The sequence below is a fragment of the Oryctolagus cuniculus genome, chromosome 2, assembly GCF_964237555.1.
Source record: "Oryctolagus cuniculus chromosome 2, mOryCun1.1, whole genome shotgun sequence".
Lineage (NCBI taxonomy): Eukaryota > Metazoa > Chordata > Mammalia > Lagomorpha > Leporidae > Oryctolagus > Oryctolagus cuniculus.
The window spans coordinates 122,817,562-122,832,931 of record NC_091433.1 but is presented as its reverse complement, the minus strand read 5'-3'; the positions used below and the strand labels follow the sequence as shown (position 1 = coordinate 122,832,931).

The 15,370-nt window shown below is 42.6% G+C and overlaps 1 protein-coding gene across 5 annotated transcripts in view; it reads left to right on the top strand.

Moving 5' to 3' along the window:
• Positions 1-15,370, top strand: part of CTNNA2 (catenin alpha 2) — a 1,267,385-nt gene that overhangs the window by 467,496 nt on the left and 784,519 nt on the right. For 3 of the 5 annotated variants that reach the window (XM_051842711.2, XM_051842709.2, XM_051842710.2), the window contains one exon: positions 1,920-2,123. In XM_051842711.2, coding sequence (XP_051698671.1) covers positions 1,920-2,123 — 204 coding nt within the window. Of the gene's footprint in view, positions 1-1,715; positions 1,838-1,919; positions 2,124-15,370 lie in introns of those variants that run through there. The other 2 variants (XM_051842712.2, XM_051842713.2) reach the window with 2 other exon arrangements.

Sequence of the window (15,370 nt, the reverse complement as noted above, 5' to 3'; positions counted from 1 at the left end):
TATTAATTTGTTATAATTTGATAGACATTCAAGGAGTGATGAACATCAGAGCAAAAGGGAAAGGAAAGGCAGGCTAGGATCCTCAGGTTGGAAGACTGTCTGTGCCATCATTGCCACACTTGTTGTTGGGCCTCTGAGTGTGCCCTCGGTAAAGATGAGCGCAGCATCTCCTACAGCAGGTCCTTTGGCTAACACTGATGCAGACATCTCCCTTCCCTGCAGCAGAAATGCGTTCCCCGAAGGAAACTGGCATTTGGGCCATGTCCTCCCACCCCTGTACCTTCTACAGTTAATTAACACATTTTCGTCCATACTCCCTCAGTCTTTGGTTTTGCTGGTAATTCTCCAGGTTCTCTCTGCATCTTTCTGCCTATACTATTTTTCTTTCTGATTCTCATCCTCCTATATACTCATATGAATTCATATTAACTGGATCTTCTTCAGCTCATTTTTCTTGCTGTATACCAGGAGTGGGAACCGTCCAGCCCACAGGCTGTATGAAGCCCATGAAAACATCTGGTTTGGCACTGCCAAGGCAACCAGGGGCAGGACTCAAAATTCAATAAATTGGCACCAGGCTAGTTTTTAAGCTGATAATTCTGTCACCTGTGAACCATGTTATAAATATTCACATGGCATAAAAAGGTACCCCACCCCTGACTTACTTGTATTCAGTTGCTATCTCGTATACAGAGCCCTGTGACAGTCCCCAGACCCTTATATAGGCTGGTAGCCTTCTGAACCCTGGTTGTCCATCAGCCTCTGGACATCTCAGCCTGCACGTTTCCAGACTCCTCCAATTTAGCAGGGACAAAGCAAACTAAAGCTCATTCTCTGTGGTTCTTTCCTGTTGGGAAATATCACTATTTCCTCACTTATCTCTGCTCCTTCAGGACATGTTGGTAATTCCATGGACGGATGGGCACACCGTGGTGCAGCAGATGAAGCCACTCCTTGGACTGTCCATATCCCTATCAGAGTGCCAGTTCAAATACACAGCTACTCCTTCCTGCCAGTGTTCCTGGGAGGCAGTGGATGTTGGCCCCAGGACTTGGGTCCCTGCCATCCCCAAGGGATACTAGGGTGAAGGTTCCTGGGCTCATGGCTTTGGGCTGGCCCAGGGCAGCACAGATGTTACACCCATTTGGGGAGTGAATGAATGGATGGAAGATTTCTGGCTCTCTCTCTTTCTCTCTCTCTCTGTCCATGTTGAACTGTACCACTCCCCACCAACACCCACAGACACTGCTCTCTCTGCAACTCTGCCTTTCAAATAAATAAATTTTAAAAAGTATTATTGAGGCACTGTCAGTTAATTGTAACACACACACATTATGAATCCCTTTCTAGAACCCTAGGTTTTACATACAAGACATTAGTTTCTAGTGGGAAATTACCCTGTTTTGAATATGCTATTCGCCTGAGTTTCCAAAAGCATGGTGCCCTTGGGCTGTCTGCTTTTCATGAGGAAGGCAGAAAGAGTGACCTGGCCATAGCGAAAGCACATTTAAGTTGATTACGTATCATGTGTTAGCTCTAAAATCTTCCTATAATCCCTGAAAGAGCCACCCTCAAATGCGCTTTTTTTGAAGGCTAGCATTTTGAGGAAAAAAAAAAATGCCACAGCAGTGTCACAATCTCATTTGAAACGCTTCGGTTGAGATAGCCTTTGCCAAGAACATACTCTTCAAACAAGACGTGCTGCTTTCTTCCCGAGGCCGGCATTTCGGGCAAAATATCTTACAAGTTAATACTTTCTCAAGGCCGCTGTGGAAGTTACCTCGGTAGCCACTGATCTCCTTTCCCCGGGGACGGAGGCCTCGTGTCCCGTCCTCAGGTCTTTCTGGTTTGGGAACCAGGGAGCCCAGGCTGTCGGGTCGTGGCTGCTCTTCTGATTTCTCCCTTTGTGCTCCTTTCAGAACAAGATTATCCTGGACCCCATGACGTTCAGCGAGGCCCGCTTCCGGCCGTCCCTGGAGGAGCGGCTGGAGAGCATCATCAGTGGTGCAGCGCTCATGGCCGACTCCTCGTGCACGCGAGACGACCGGCGCGAGCGGATCGTGGCCGAGTGCAACGCCGTGCGGCAGGCGCTGCAGGACCTGCTCAGCGAGTACATGAACAACGTGAGTCGTGCGTGCGCTCGCGGCTCGGGGGTGCCGTTCTGTGTGGCCGCGTGCGTGGGAACGGGGCCCGGCGTCCGCCGAGAGAGAGATGGGAGAACCAAAGCGCCGCTTTGGGAGAGAGGACATGATGTCCATGCAGAACGTGGTTTTAGTGTGGATGACAAAATCGCAGGGAAACTTTGTGTTTTCGCTTCTTGGTCATGTTAGTGGCTACAGTTTGACTTAAGATTTCAATTGGTAAAGAGACTGATGGAAGGTACTTAGGATATATGTAATCCTCATTGACAGAGCGCTTTTGGAACTATAGTGGCTGCAGATGTTAAAAGTCATCCCTAGGAGGCATTTGTAAGTGTAGGAGGTTTTCAAGTGTTGGGACAGGGTTGGTCAAGGTGCAGAAGTTTTCACTGCCGTAAGTGGTGGAGTTCTATTGGTTCATTGTGTGAGCAGGCTTTCTTCTCAGAGTTTCTCTTCAAGATTTCAAACAGCTCCGGGTAGTATCTGGTGGTACTGGACCACAGAGGGTGAGCATCCTCTCCCACAGCTATCACACGGGGCAGTTGTTATATACCATAAGCTGTCAGAAGATGAGATCTGTATTCCTTGCTTTGAAAGGCACTAGGTTGTGGGTGTACTGATTTGCTGCATCCATGTGCGGTGATGCCTAGTGCTGGCCGTGGTGAATGGTTGGTGAGTTCCTCCCTCTTCTGCACTCCCAGGTTTGAGAGAATTCTGCATCCATTGGGGGAACAGTGTGGATAAAGTGAGTTCTTGATGTTGCATGTTGAGCCAGGCCTTCAGTAGTGAAGGTAGGTAAGAGGAACACCGCCAGTCTGCTCTCAGGGTTTGAATTCCAGGCTGGAGTATTGTTGGAACACCCAAGGCGATGGTGAGAAAGCCAGCCAAGTCACAGCCCTGCCTCAAGCATCTTACCTCTCATACTCCTGCAGCATTAGTAAACTTACGCAGCTAGCAGCTGTGCAGCCCCCAAGTCAAGTGTGCACCAGTATTGACAATGAGAGTGCTCCTCCGGCCACACTCTCCAGAGAACAGAGATGTTTAATGAGAACACCCTGTGAAGTAAAAAGCGAAATCTGTTTCCTTTCCATCAACCTTTAGATTCTTTGATTTTTGGAAGACTTGCCCATCTTCCACACATAAAGAATAGTTTTGATGCACCCTGTGGTACCCAGCTGCTTGGGAGAACATCTCTGTAGGACGCTGGATGGCCGACACTGCGGTTTTGGTCTGCACGCTGTATAGGGTACCGCTAGAAAGGTTGATTGCCACTGTCTCCTGCACTGAATGAGATTTGGGGATTCTGTTTGTTTGTTATTGTTAACAAAATAGCAACAGAGTTAGTCCATAAGTGTATGTGGAACTTGGTTTTATATTAAGATGTGCTGGTATTTCTATCAAGGAATAGAAGGAAGTGGAAACTATAGGAATCATGGTCATGGTTAAGACCTCAGTATAAATAAATCAGAAAAATGGATGTTCTGGTGAATAGAAATCACTGTGATGAAAGAAGAGTTGATCAAGATGTGACATACAATTTTCAGTGTGGTGACTTGAATCCCGTCAAGTAGAATTTTTTTTTCTTTCAGTGAAAACTCATGCTGATCAGCAGAGCTGTTGGGTTTTGTATCTTGTTGATACCAGGCTGCTGTTTGTCTGTTCAGGATCTTATGGTGCAGCAATGTTTTATGGAAATTTTGGTTTCTTTGTACCTGGTTACAGAAGGGCAGAATGTTTACATTTCAGAGTGTGCAAATTCTATTCACATGGAAAAATCAGAATCCAAGCCTTAAACAAAGCACCTCCTGCTGACTTTTATATAAACTGTACAACACGTAGCTCCAGTCCCTGCTTCTTTGGTGACTTCAAGGTAAACTTGAATGCAACTGCACAATCTCTAAATTCCCTGTCCAGGGAATTCCCTGGATACGGCACTCATTTTTACTACCACAAGATCTATTTATTTATTTTGGTATAGAATGTATCCATTTAAAAGCACATGCACATCTATGTCTTGGCTGAGAAGTCTGTTGTAGTTAACAGCAACCAACAAGTTAGTCAAACATTACTGGGCTGTTGCATTTCTTTTTCAATTTTGTAAGCTCTAGTAATAAAGGTACTATCAAATTATCACCCTGCAGGTTTTCATCTTAATGTGCTAGGCAGTATCTTTAGGATAAAGGCATCGTGAAAGTGGGAATAAAAAGGTTTAGACATTGGCATTTCTGCCATCAAAAATTCTGCAAATCTCTGATAAGTCCCTGATGTTCATTCCACTTATAATGCTCAACTGTGGCTGAAGCTGTTCTAAAACCATATAGGAGGGTTCTCAAAGTTTGTGGAAAGTGGAATTAAGAGATAAATTTGGATGCAAATTTGAAATCCTTGCAGTTTTTTTTTCCCCAGAATGTGCATTTTCGGAGTTTTTGAAGACCCCTCTTTGCCATGGTTTCCAAGTGTGGTGGAATGAATGGGGGTCAGGATTTATAGAGCAGTTTTGTCCCAACTGACTAGGAGAAGGTCGTCTTCACGGGGCGCGGGCTGTAGGGTAGCCACACAGGCAATGTGGAGCATGCTAGGATACCAGCTGATGGCTAAATATTTCCACAAGTTTATGTTCAAATTAGTGTGTTAGAGTTGAAGATGTAGCATTAATTGTGCACTTAAAAGAAACGTAGGTTGATACATACATATGAGGAAGTTAAAGTCACAGAATATACCGTGATAGAGAGTATGGGAATAGGTTTATGAAATTCCCAAGTGGCCTTAAATATTTCTATCAAATTTAATATATATTACAAAATAAAAATATTCTTAAAAATATTGCACTTTAAATAGATGCTCATTATCGTACATATGTGGAAATTAAGGAGTAGGAAGAACTTCTGTTACAAAAGGACATGTGCTCTATAAATGTTAATTTGGATTAGAGCCATCAGTGTGGTTAGAGTATTATGCTGAGTACTAAAAATAGTTTCAAATTATAATGAACACAAGCTCACCTCTGCAGCTTATAATTTCACACAGCTTTTTGCAAAATGTGGCAGTAAACATTTTTCCGCTAAATAAATATCTTGAAAGCGACCCCATGATAGGTGACAGTTAAACATAGTCTCTTATTGATAAGAACTGTGTGATGGATTCAAAGTTAGAATATTTTATATATTCAACAGGTGTGTATGGTTGCCTGGCTGCGTCGTACCGGAGTTGGTCTGGGTGTCTGGGAATACAGAAGTGAGCACAGTGTTCAAAGTTCTCTGTTATGGAGCTTACATTCTCAAGGGGGGAGACAGGGGATAAGTAAATAATTGGAGCAGAATGCCCTTCAGAAGGTGATAGTGCAAAGGGGAAATAGAAACCCTGGGAGCCAGAGAACCTGCGGTGCTGCTGTTCATAACAGTGGCCTTGAGAAGGTGGCCGTAGATCAAAACCTTTTGGAGGGGAGGAAGCGAAATTGCACCTGAGGAAGGTCAAGGTCTTTGCCTGTGTGAGGTTTATCTGAGGAGCTGTGGGGAACCACACTGGCTGTTTTGAGTGAGAGGCTGGTGGGAGTTAGTTAGTATCTGCTCTGTGAGGAGGCTTCCCTCTGTGCAAGACCTTATGCCTCGTGGTACAAAATTTGACTTTCAATGTAACGGGATGCGCTGTCTTGGAGTGTGCTGGGCAGAAAAGGCCGTGATTTGGATGTTGAGAACCGGCTATCGAGGTGCAAAGGGTGGACAGCAGGAGGACCGGTGAGGAGGCCCTGAGCCCCAGGGTAATTCATGAGGCGATGTCAGGTAGCAGCAGTAAAAGTAAAGCATCCGAATTAGGATAGCGTTTTCAACAGAGTTTGCTCATAAAGTACCTAGAGAGAAGATTGAACATACAAATGGGCATTGGGCTTTGTTGATAGTTGCAGTGCAATCAGCGGCAACTACTAGGATACCTTTCTTTGGTTTGGGTTGAACACAAAATACTGATTTACTCAGTTACAGTAATAATTTGTAAATGGCTCACTTGGTAATACCTGGATACTCTGCTAGACAGATTGCATTTGATAGGGAATTAAGTAGAAAAATTTTATTTCAAAGTTATAGCACTAAAAATGTCTAAATGTGGCACACATTCTTATAAATATAGAAGCCTTTAAAAATGATACTTCTTCCCTGCACTAAACTATAATGCAGAACTGTGAGGAAAAAATTAATACTTACTCCAGGCTCTAAAACTATAAATGCAGAACAATAAAGAGACGCTTGAAACCATTACTTCTTCATGCACAATTCACTGTTAGCTTTGATGAGAGAATATGTGCTGAGCAGAGGTGCCTGGATCTTGTGTATGTGTTGTGGTCCTGTTTAACCTGCTTCCAGTTTATATGCATAGACTCTGTGTAGCTCAAAGTTTTTAAAGAAGAAAAATGTAAAAGTATAGTTTTCTTAAACAAGTGCGCAATTAAAATTTAACTGCACAGTGATGGCAGAGACCCTGATGGCATAAGGTAAGTGACTGGTCTCTGCTATGTTAAAATGTGACAGGTTGTTTTTAATTGTGTTTTTAAGAATAAGTAAAAGCATGTATTTTAGAAAATATGTTTGGATCCAACATTTTTCACCTCCCTGAAACATCTGAGTGGATCCCTGGGGTTAACAATTTGTAAACCACTAGTAGAACGCAGGTGTTAAAAGTGCCTGAAGACACACTGATGTGAGAACAAGCACACAGTTTACAAGTCGCTGAAACATTACCGTCACAGCTTTGCTGTTGAGTGGAATTTAGCATAAAGGAAGTTCCTCAGGGAACCTACTTGTGAGGGCTTGAGGACTGAAATCAGGTCTTAAAAGGTGATTTCCAGTTCTGTCCTGGAACCCTGCCCACAGCAAGGGTCCGGTATGCCCTTCCTCAGTACCGTGGGAGTGATGTATGAAGTGGTAGCAGTGGCAGACTACCTCTGAACATACTGCCTTTTACAGTTTTTTTTCTTGGCTTTTATACTGAAAAAAAAAATGTTCATGAAAGGTTAAAAAGCACAGAAAGAAACAAATATGCTTAATCCCATCCCCTAAAAATGTTCACTGCTGATAACCTAGTGTAAGAATTTCCGATGTTTCCGAGCTCATAGCGGTGGCATATTTATATACACGTGCTCACATCCACAGCTGTTATGCCTTGATTTAAAAAAAGAGTCATATTGTAAATGGTGTTTTGTAATCTATTTTCACTACTAATATATTGTTACCATCTCAATAAACATTCTCTAACCTTATGTTTACTGGCTGCACAGCATTTTATTGTATGGATATGTAATAATTCATTTAGAAGCAGTTAATTTTGCATGTGTTTTCAAAAGAACAGTGTTGGGAATGATAGCTAGGGCAGATTTTTTGTGCTGGCAGTAGCGAGTTCTGATTGGGACCCAAAGCATGAGTGAGGAACGGAATGAGAAAGGAGTCAGCACACAGCTTCACAGTTTATGTGTTTAGGAGATCACTGTAAAGTTTTGTGCAATCCAGTTTTTGCATGTAAAGGGAGTTTAAATGGCTCTGAGATTACTTCTAAAATTATTTTATGTGTTTTTTTTTTTTTTTTTTTTTGTATTTCAGTGCTTTTCAGTACAAATTTGACTTTGATTTATCAGGGTTTTTCTAAGATGCTGCATATATAGTAGTGCTGAGAGGGGCCTTGAACATCCAATATTCAAGTTTAATATCTGAGTTTGTTCTAAAATGCTAGAGAGTGATTGAGGCTTCTAAAGGTGTCCTCAAAAAGATAACATTGTCATATTGCCAAACTTCTCCCAGATAGGAAGGTTAGAAATGACTGCATTGTTGTTGTCACTGAAGAATAAAGCTAATTGTTGATGAAACATGAAATTTGTTTCCAGTATTATCTAGGCCTTCTCTTATCACTTCCTATTATTATGTAGAAAAGGGATAAAATGGAGAACAGTCAGTTCAAGTTTCTTTATTAAAACATTTGGCTTCAAACAGACTAACAAGTAATACTTGTAAGCCATCTGTGACCTAATATTGCCCATACCTCCCATAATGGCCTCCATTCTAGTGGAAAGTTAAGAGTTTCTTCAATAGTGTGGGTGCCTTCCTTTAAGGGAAAGGGTGCTAGCATCCAGAATATGATGACGTTTGCCTTGCCTTTTCCTGATTTGCATTTTTGTTCTCCCTGTCTCTGTCCTATGCTTCACATTGGTTCATTTTCCTCATCTCCGTTAAATCTGAGCTTCAGATACACTTCCGTATACAACTTTTGCTTTGGTGAAGAATGAGTGTTTCAGTGCATTTTTCATTGGCACTTCTTGCTCACACATTGGAAGAGGCTACTCAGGCTGTCGACCTTCCAGTGATTATAATTATTGCCATAGACAGAAAGGAATGTAATGAGAATCTTTATAAAATTGCAAGACCTTTAGAGAACTTGATAGAAAATGACTGAGATTGTCAGGGAGGTGTGAAGTTGTCCTTTGAAGCTACTCTTCCTTTTTTTTTTTTTTTTTTTGACAGGCAGAGTGGATAGTGAGAGAGAGAGACAGAGAGAAAGGTCTTCCTTTTGCCGTTGGTTCACCCTCCAATGGCCACCGCGGCCAGCATTGCAGCCGGTGCACCGCACTGATCCGATGGCAGGAGCCAGGTGCTTCTCCTGGTCTCCCATGGGGTGCAGGGCCCAAGCACTTGGGCCATCCTCCACTGCACTCCCTGGCCACAGCAGAGAGCTGGCCTGGAAGAGGAGCAACCGGGACAGAATCCGGCACCCTGACCGGGACTAGAACCCGGTGTGCCGGCGCCGCAAGGTGGAGGATTAGCCTATTGAGCCACGGCGCCGGCCTGAAGCTACTCTTCCAAACAAATATGGATGGGGAGGAAGTCTTCCGGATGGTGTTTTGGACTTCTGTCCTTGAGTCATGGCATTTGCAACTCGTTTGCCTATTTTTCCTCTTAGTTTTCAGTATAACTCTCAGAGATAGCCTGAGACTGTTCCAGGGTAATAGGAACTTTTACATGTTTTCCTTACCTTTCTTATTTTTATATTACTGTGATGTTATGCATTTTCTCATGTGTTCAACCACGTTTGCTCTCATGGGTTATCAGAAAGCTGAGAGACTTGGGCACAGGTGGTGGGAGAATGTCCAACCATGCTGGCAGGAAATGTTCCTTGGGGCGAATAATGAGGCTGAGAGTGTCGACGAGATTGTGTCCCACAGAGCACATGTGCACTGGCTCTGAAAGGCGTCCAGAATAGATCCAGACAGGCGGGAGGGCAGTTGGCAGGAGAGGGTAATCTGGACACAGAACCCACTATAGCTGTGGAGCACAGATGAGTTAAGATCCGGGCCCTGTGGGAACATGGACAATATCTTTGGATCTTAAAGGACCCCAAATGGGGGATGATTATCTAAGTGGGAGACTTGCATGCTTTGGGAAGAATGACATGTCATGCACATTTGCTGTTGACTTACTATGAGCTCATGATGTACATTAAATGACTTGCTCAGAGGGTCCTAGGATGGACAGATCTCATTGGGTTTGTTTCCTTTGTGTTATCTGGTCAACCCTCACACGTTCTCACACACCATCTTCTTGGGAAGAAGAGCCCTTCCTTCTGAAACCTGATTCCTCCCCGCTTAGGAGTTTAGCAAAGGTTTCATGTTTCTGAAGCTATCTGTATCATGGTTCAGATTCCTGTTTATCACTTGTGTATGACATGACCTTAGCAACATAGCAAGGCTAGCTGAGCCTCAACTCTCTCAGCTGTAAAACAGGCAAATAGGATCTACTTCATAAGAGTACTTCAACCTCAAATGAGATGTCAGTCAGAAAGCTCTTTGTCAAACTCATATTTGCTACCTTATCCTTCCCAATGCTCTTATTTTCTTGTTCTGATTATTGACCTTAAATAAAAACCCTGTGCTGGAAAGGTCATTGATGTCTCTTTGGAGATAAGAAGTACAGATAGATGCGGTAAAGGAAGGCTTCATTAGATGTGTCTGGTACTCCTCTTCTGGTCTCCAAGTGGCCAAAGAAGTGTTTGGTTGTGAGACTTCCTAGAGGGAAATTGCAGAAATCTCTAATTATAATTATTGCCAAAGACAGAAAAGAATGTAATGAGAATCCTTATAAAATTGCAAGACCATTAGAGAACTTGATAGAAAATTACTGGGATTGTTAGTCCCGGGAAACTAGAGGACTAAACAATAGGAGAATCAGACCTATGAGTTATTAGAAGTTGAGTTCAGTAAAAGGAAGACCTCTCATCTTCTAGCTTTGCAGGTTCTTGAGGTTTCTGGTAGAGGTAGGCAAATGGGGACTTATCCAGTTCCTGTAGGTCAAGGAAGCCATGGGGAAAATTCCTAATGTAACATATTTATATGATCTTCTACAGCCATGAATTCTGATTCCATAGGGAGTGGTCATAGAGTTAGAACTGCTATTAGTAGTGAGAGGCTAGAAGCAGTCCTGTTTTGGAACCTAGATTTACTTTGAATGAATCAGTGTGATCGTCTAGGATGTATACTTTAGAAGCTTGACAAACACTTGGCAAGCTCAAGGATCTGCTCTGGGGAATTTCCTTTTATTGAGAGTCTCCTAAAAGTTCACAGGGATCTAGCAATGAATTTATTAGATGGTGTTGGGATATGGCCAGTCAGCAGAGGTGAGGCCCAATGTCTGGCAGTCTATTCATCAGGAAGATTTTGGAAAAGCAGCCTTGTCATCAAAAGAGTTGAGCGGTTTTAGTTCTGTATGAATTCAGTGTGAGTGATGAAGGTCACACGCTGTTGCCTCTTTACAGCGGACAAAGTGCATGGAGTACCCAGTATTCTTCCTCCTTCCCCCTATCCTTCAGTGTTCTCTCTGCCTTTCCCTCCTTCCTTCCCCATCATTCTTCTACCAGCTGCATACCTGGGGAAATTCTTACAAATTCTTTCGGATGCATGGATGAATTCACATGAGTGCAAGAGACTTGCTAACCGAAGAGAAACGAGAATGGAGTAGTAGTAAACTAATGTATGCCTATGGATTTCTCATGGCCTACACTTGTGTGTTAAATGGAGCATATGTACAAAGAACAGGAAACAAAGTCTGGTGACCCAGCTAGATGGCCAGTCCAGTTTTGGACCTCAGAATAAAGCCTGGATTCCCATATGTTAGCACCATTAGGGAATGAGCTAAGAAAACAAAACTCCCTTACAAAGAGTATAAATGGGAAAATATGTTGTCTTGGATTTTAAAAAGGTAAAAAAGAATCTCCTCCTCCAAGAATTGCTATCTACAACTCACAATCACTCAGCTTGAGAGTCAGAAATTACATTCCATCATGTCTAAAGGTTACCCAGAATTTCTTTTAAAGGCTTTCTGAGTGGTGGGTTGCCAGATACCTGGTAGAAGTAAATGCCAGTGTTCTATGGAGGAATCCACTTCAAACCAGACTTCAGAATATTTCCAAGTGACAAGGAACAGAAATTGACATTCCAGAGTCACTAATAGCAAAATCTAACAAGCCTCTATGAATGGGAGTTGACATATATATATATATATATGTCATGTATATGTCATATGTGACATATATATACACACACATACATACACGTGTGTGTGTTAGACCAATAAGGGCTGTGCATTGTTTATATTATAAAGTTTTCAAGTTGATTGAAGATAGCATTGGAAATGTAAAGAAGGCACAGGAGACTGTCAGAATTGACCATGCAGGAATGAGAGCTGTGTTGGAAGGCTGTGGGCTTCCTTGAAGGGGTGGGGCAAGAGTTATTTGATTGGAACAAGCCAGGGCTAATGAGAAAGCATGAAACAGAGTGATTGAGAGTGTCTACCCTTTGTCCAGATGTAAACTCATGGACCTGCTAATCTCTTAGCAACCTCATAGTTGGATATTATTTAGCTTACCCTTAATGGATTTTTTAAAAGATTTATTTATTTATTTGAGAGGTGTAGTTAGAAAGAGGGAGAGGCAGAGGTAGAGAGAGAGAGAAGTGTTCAATCTGCTGCTACACTCCCCAAATGGCTTCAGTGGCCAGAGCTGGGGCAGGTGGAAGCCAGGAGCCAGGAACATCTTTCAGGTCTCCCACGTAGGTGCAGGGACCCGTGTGGGCCATCTTCTGTTGCTTTCCCAGGTGCATTGGCAGGGAGCTGGATCAGAAATGATGGAGCAGGTGGTGGCTTCACCCACCATGCCGCAGCACTGGGCCCCCCTTAATGGACTTCTACAAGAGGTCTTGAAAAAGTTTATTGAGAGTGACATTGTGAAAACAACTATCCATGAATTTTACATTTTTGGTCACCGAAATGAACTTATTTTTTCCATATTCCACAGCTTCTTGGAAATCCCCTCATGTAAGGAACTCTTCTTTCTGACAGAAAGAAAAAAAAAATAAGAGATAGAAATGAAAATCCATCTCAACAGCGAGGTTAAGTCCCATCCTTAGAATTCTAGCTGTTTCTTTCCTTGACAAACCAACTCCTTGCTGAATCCATGAAAGTTGGTTCTGAATCATACAAGGTCAGTTGCTAATGATAAGGAAGGGGCACATTACATCAGGAGACGGGAAGGGGCTGCCTTGACCTTGGTCAGTAGCGTTGACTGTTGAGTCATCAGATTTGGCCACCCTGCTTAATGCAGCCTGGACAGCACAATCCATCAATTGATCTTCTTGGAGAACCTATCTGGCATTTCAAGGAAGATCTCACAAAACTGTCAGGGAGAGCAGCGTGCTACACCCCTCCTTTAAACCAATGAGCCTGGATAAAGCTTTTCTTTGATTTTTCACAAAGTACATGGGTGGTCCAGAACTCTGCGTTTCTTGTTACTTAGAACGGTTTGTTCCAAAGATAATTTCCCAAGGGCCTCCTAGCGTGGGTCAGATGCCACCTTGAGCATCCTGAGAACAGTTTCTCTTGATCGATTTAGGATTTTATTACACTCTAGGAGCTGAATGTTTCAGAGGTAGCAACATCTCCCCTTGGCTCACAGATGCCAGAACACTTTGCTGCTTCAGTGGCTTTGCTCTGATTTCTCTGAATGGGAGCTTCTTTCTTAAACTTTGCATGGTGGATGGCTATTTCTTCCCAAATTTCAGTTTGAATATATTGCTCTTCATACACCAGCCTATTTAAATCTGCTGTAGCATCTTCCATGTTCCATAATTGCCACCCCTCTTCATCTCTTGGTTTGTGGTGTTATTATCAGCGGAGGAGGTAGGGAAGAGGGTAGGAGGGTGAGGGGGAGAAGGGGGCTCTTCAGGAGGAGGAAGAGGAGTATAACCTATATGTTCTGAGTACATTGGGTGCCACATCTTGGACCAAAATGATTCATCACGTCTCTCCTCCACTACTTGGTAAAAATAGTAAGTAAATTAGCTAAGGTCAACTCTCCTTGGCCTCCTCATGCCTCTCTTTGAAGAACTCTAAAGTTAAAGTTTATTTAAGACCTTAGAAGAAACCCACTTCAGTTCTTTCTAGAAAGGCCTGAAATGGTTCCAATAACTATTAGTGGAGATAAAACGTGTACAAAGCACATAACTTGCTTGCTTTTCAGTTTGAAATGTTCAGCTAAGTAGCTCCCTTTGCTTTCTGCCACTGTAGGCAAACCTGTTAGGGCAGGCAGGAGTATCCCTAGGGGTGTATCTGGGGGCTAGGGACAGCTGGGCCATCTTTAGTTCCTGTGATATTCTGTAAGCTGGATTGGGAACTTTGGAAATTACTTAAGTCACCACTTTATAACAACACAAGAGAGCTTGTATATGTGCCTAAAGAGAGAACTCAACAGAAGGCAGAAGTCACAATTCAGCTTTTGAAAATCAGATGCTTGGGCCCTAGGGTTCCAGCCTAGACCACAGAATCACAGCAGGGTCTTTAATCTTTAAGTTTAGCAAGCACACCAGGTGATTCTTAGGAGCCAGCAGACAAGTTAGGAGACCCTGGAGTAAGGAGTCGATGGATCAAATCAAGAATTGATTTAATATGGCATGGATTTAAAATGAGTTTTCTTTTATGTGAGTGGTGATAAATACTTTTGTAAGAAACCATCAGGTGAAATATGTCCTGGAAAATCTTTTAGAGCTGTGTATTACTCAGCCTGGACATTTAGGATATTGGAGGAAACTCATGAAACTGGATGGCTAAACTCCTTGAATTTGTTAGAAATAGACAAGAAAATCTACACCACCATCTTGCCTTTGAGATACTAAATGAAGAGTTAGGTGCTTTGTCAAAGCTTCGAAATTTTCTATTTCCACCACTCTCAAACTCACCCCTTCCTATACATCTACTCCTCCATTTGTAGAAAGACAATTTATCTTCCTTGGAAGGACTGTGCTCTCAATAAGGCCAGAACTAAAACAGGCAGTCTCGCAGAGATTCAAAAATCCTCTTTCTTAACAGCTTAGTCGCTGACTTCAGTTTCTACTCTTCCGATTTGGCTGTGGCAGAGAGATTTATAGTGGCAACCCAGAGCTTTGCCTTTGCCACCTTGAATTGAGCATCTGCTTTAGGTTCTTTGTGCCGATCCTAGGACACAGTTTCCAAGAGGAAGCCACATCTTTGCCTGCCTTAAAAATTCTTAAATCTGCTTGTGTATCAAAATCACATAAGGAGATTCTGAAAAATATCTATGGCAGAGCTTTACCGCAGTCTGAAAACAACTGCATTTCAGCAAGTTTTCTAGGAGAGCCTCTTGCCTCTGGTCCTGACCAACCTTGAGTTAGCAAGAGTTGAAAATCACCTGCCTTACTCACATCACAGAATTCAGACAGGTGTCATAATTTCCATTTCCTGTTTCCTCTAAATGATCCTCCCCCACAGTCTACCATGCAACCATGCAGGCGATTTTTCCTTCTTCTTCTTTTTTTTTTTTTTTTTTTTTCCCCCAGGAAGTAACTTAAGAAGAGGACCACGACATGTTTTGTGAATTTCGCCTCAATAAAAAGTAAAAAATAAAACAAGGGACAACAGAAACAACAAGAAGGCACTGGTCTTTTTATGATTTGGTCTGCACATTTGGGTATTGGGAGGAAGCAATGAAGAGATCCATGCAGAATAGACATTCAAATCCTTTCGGAAATGTGTTTTTCTCTGTATCAGTGACACACATACAAATAAAGAGATTGTCCGAATTTCCCCTTCTCCTGAACGTTGCCTTTTTTTTTTTTACCCTAGGCCTGATTTTGTGCTTCTGATCTCTTCTGTTTTCTCCTTTCCCCTCAATATTAGTTCATCTTCTACCATTTG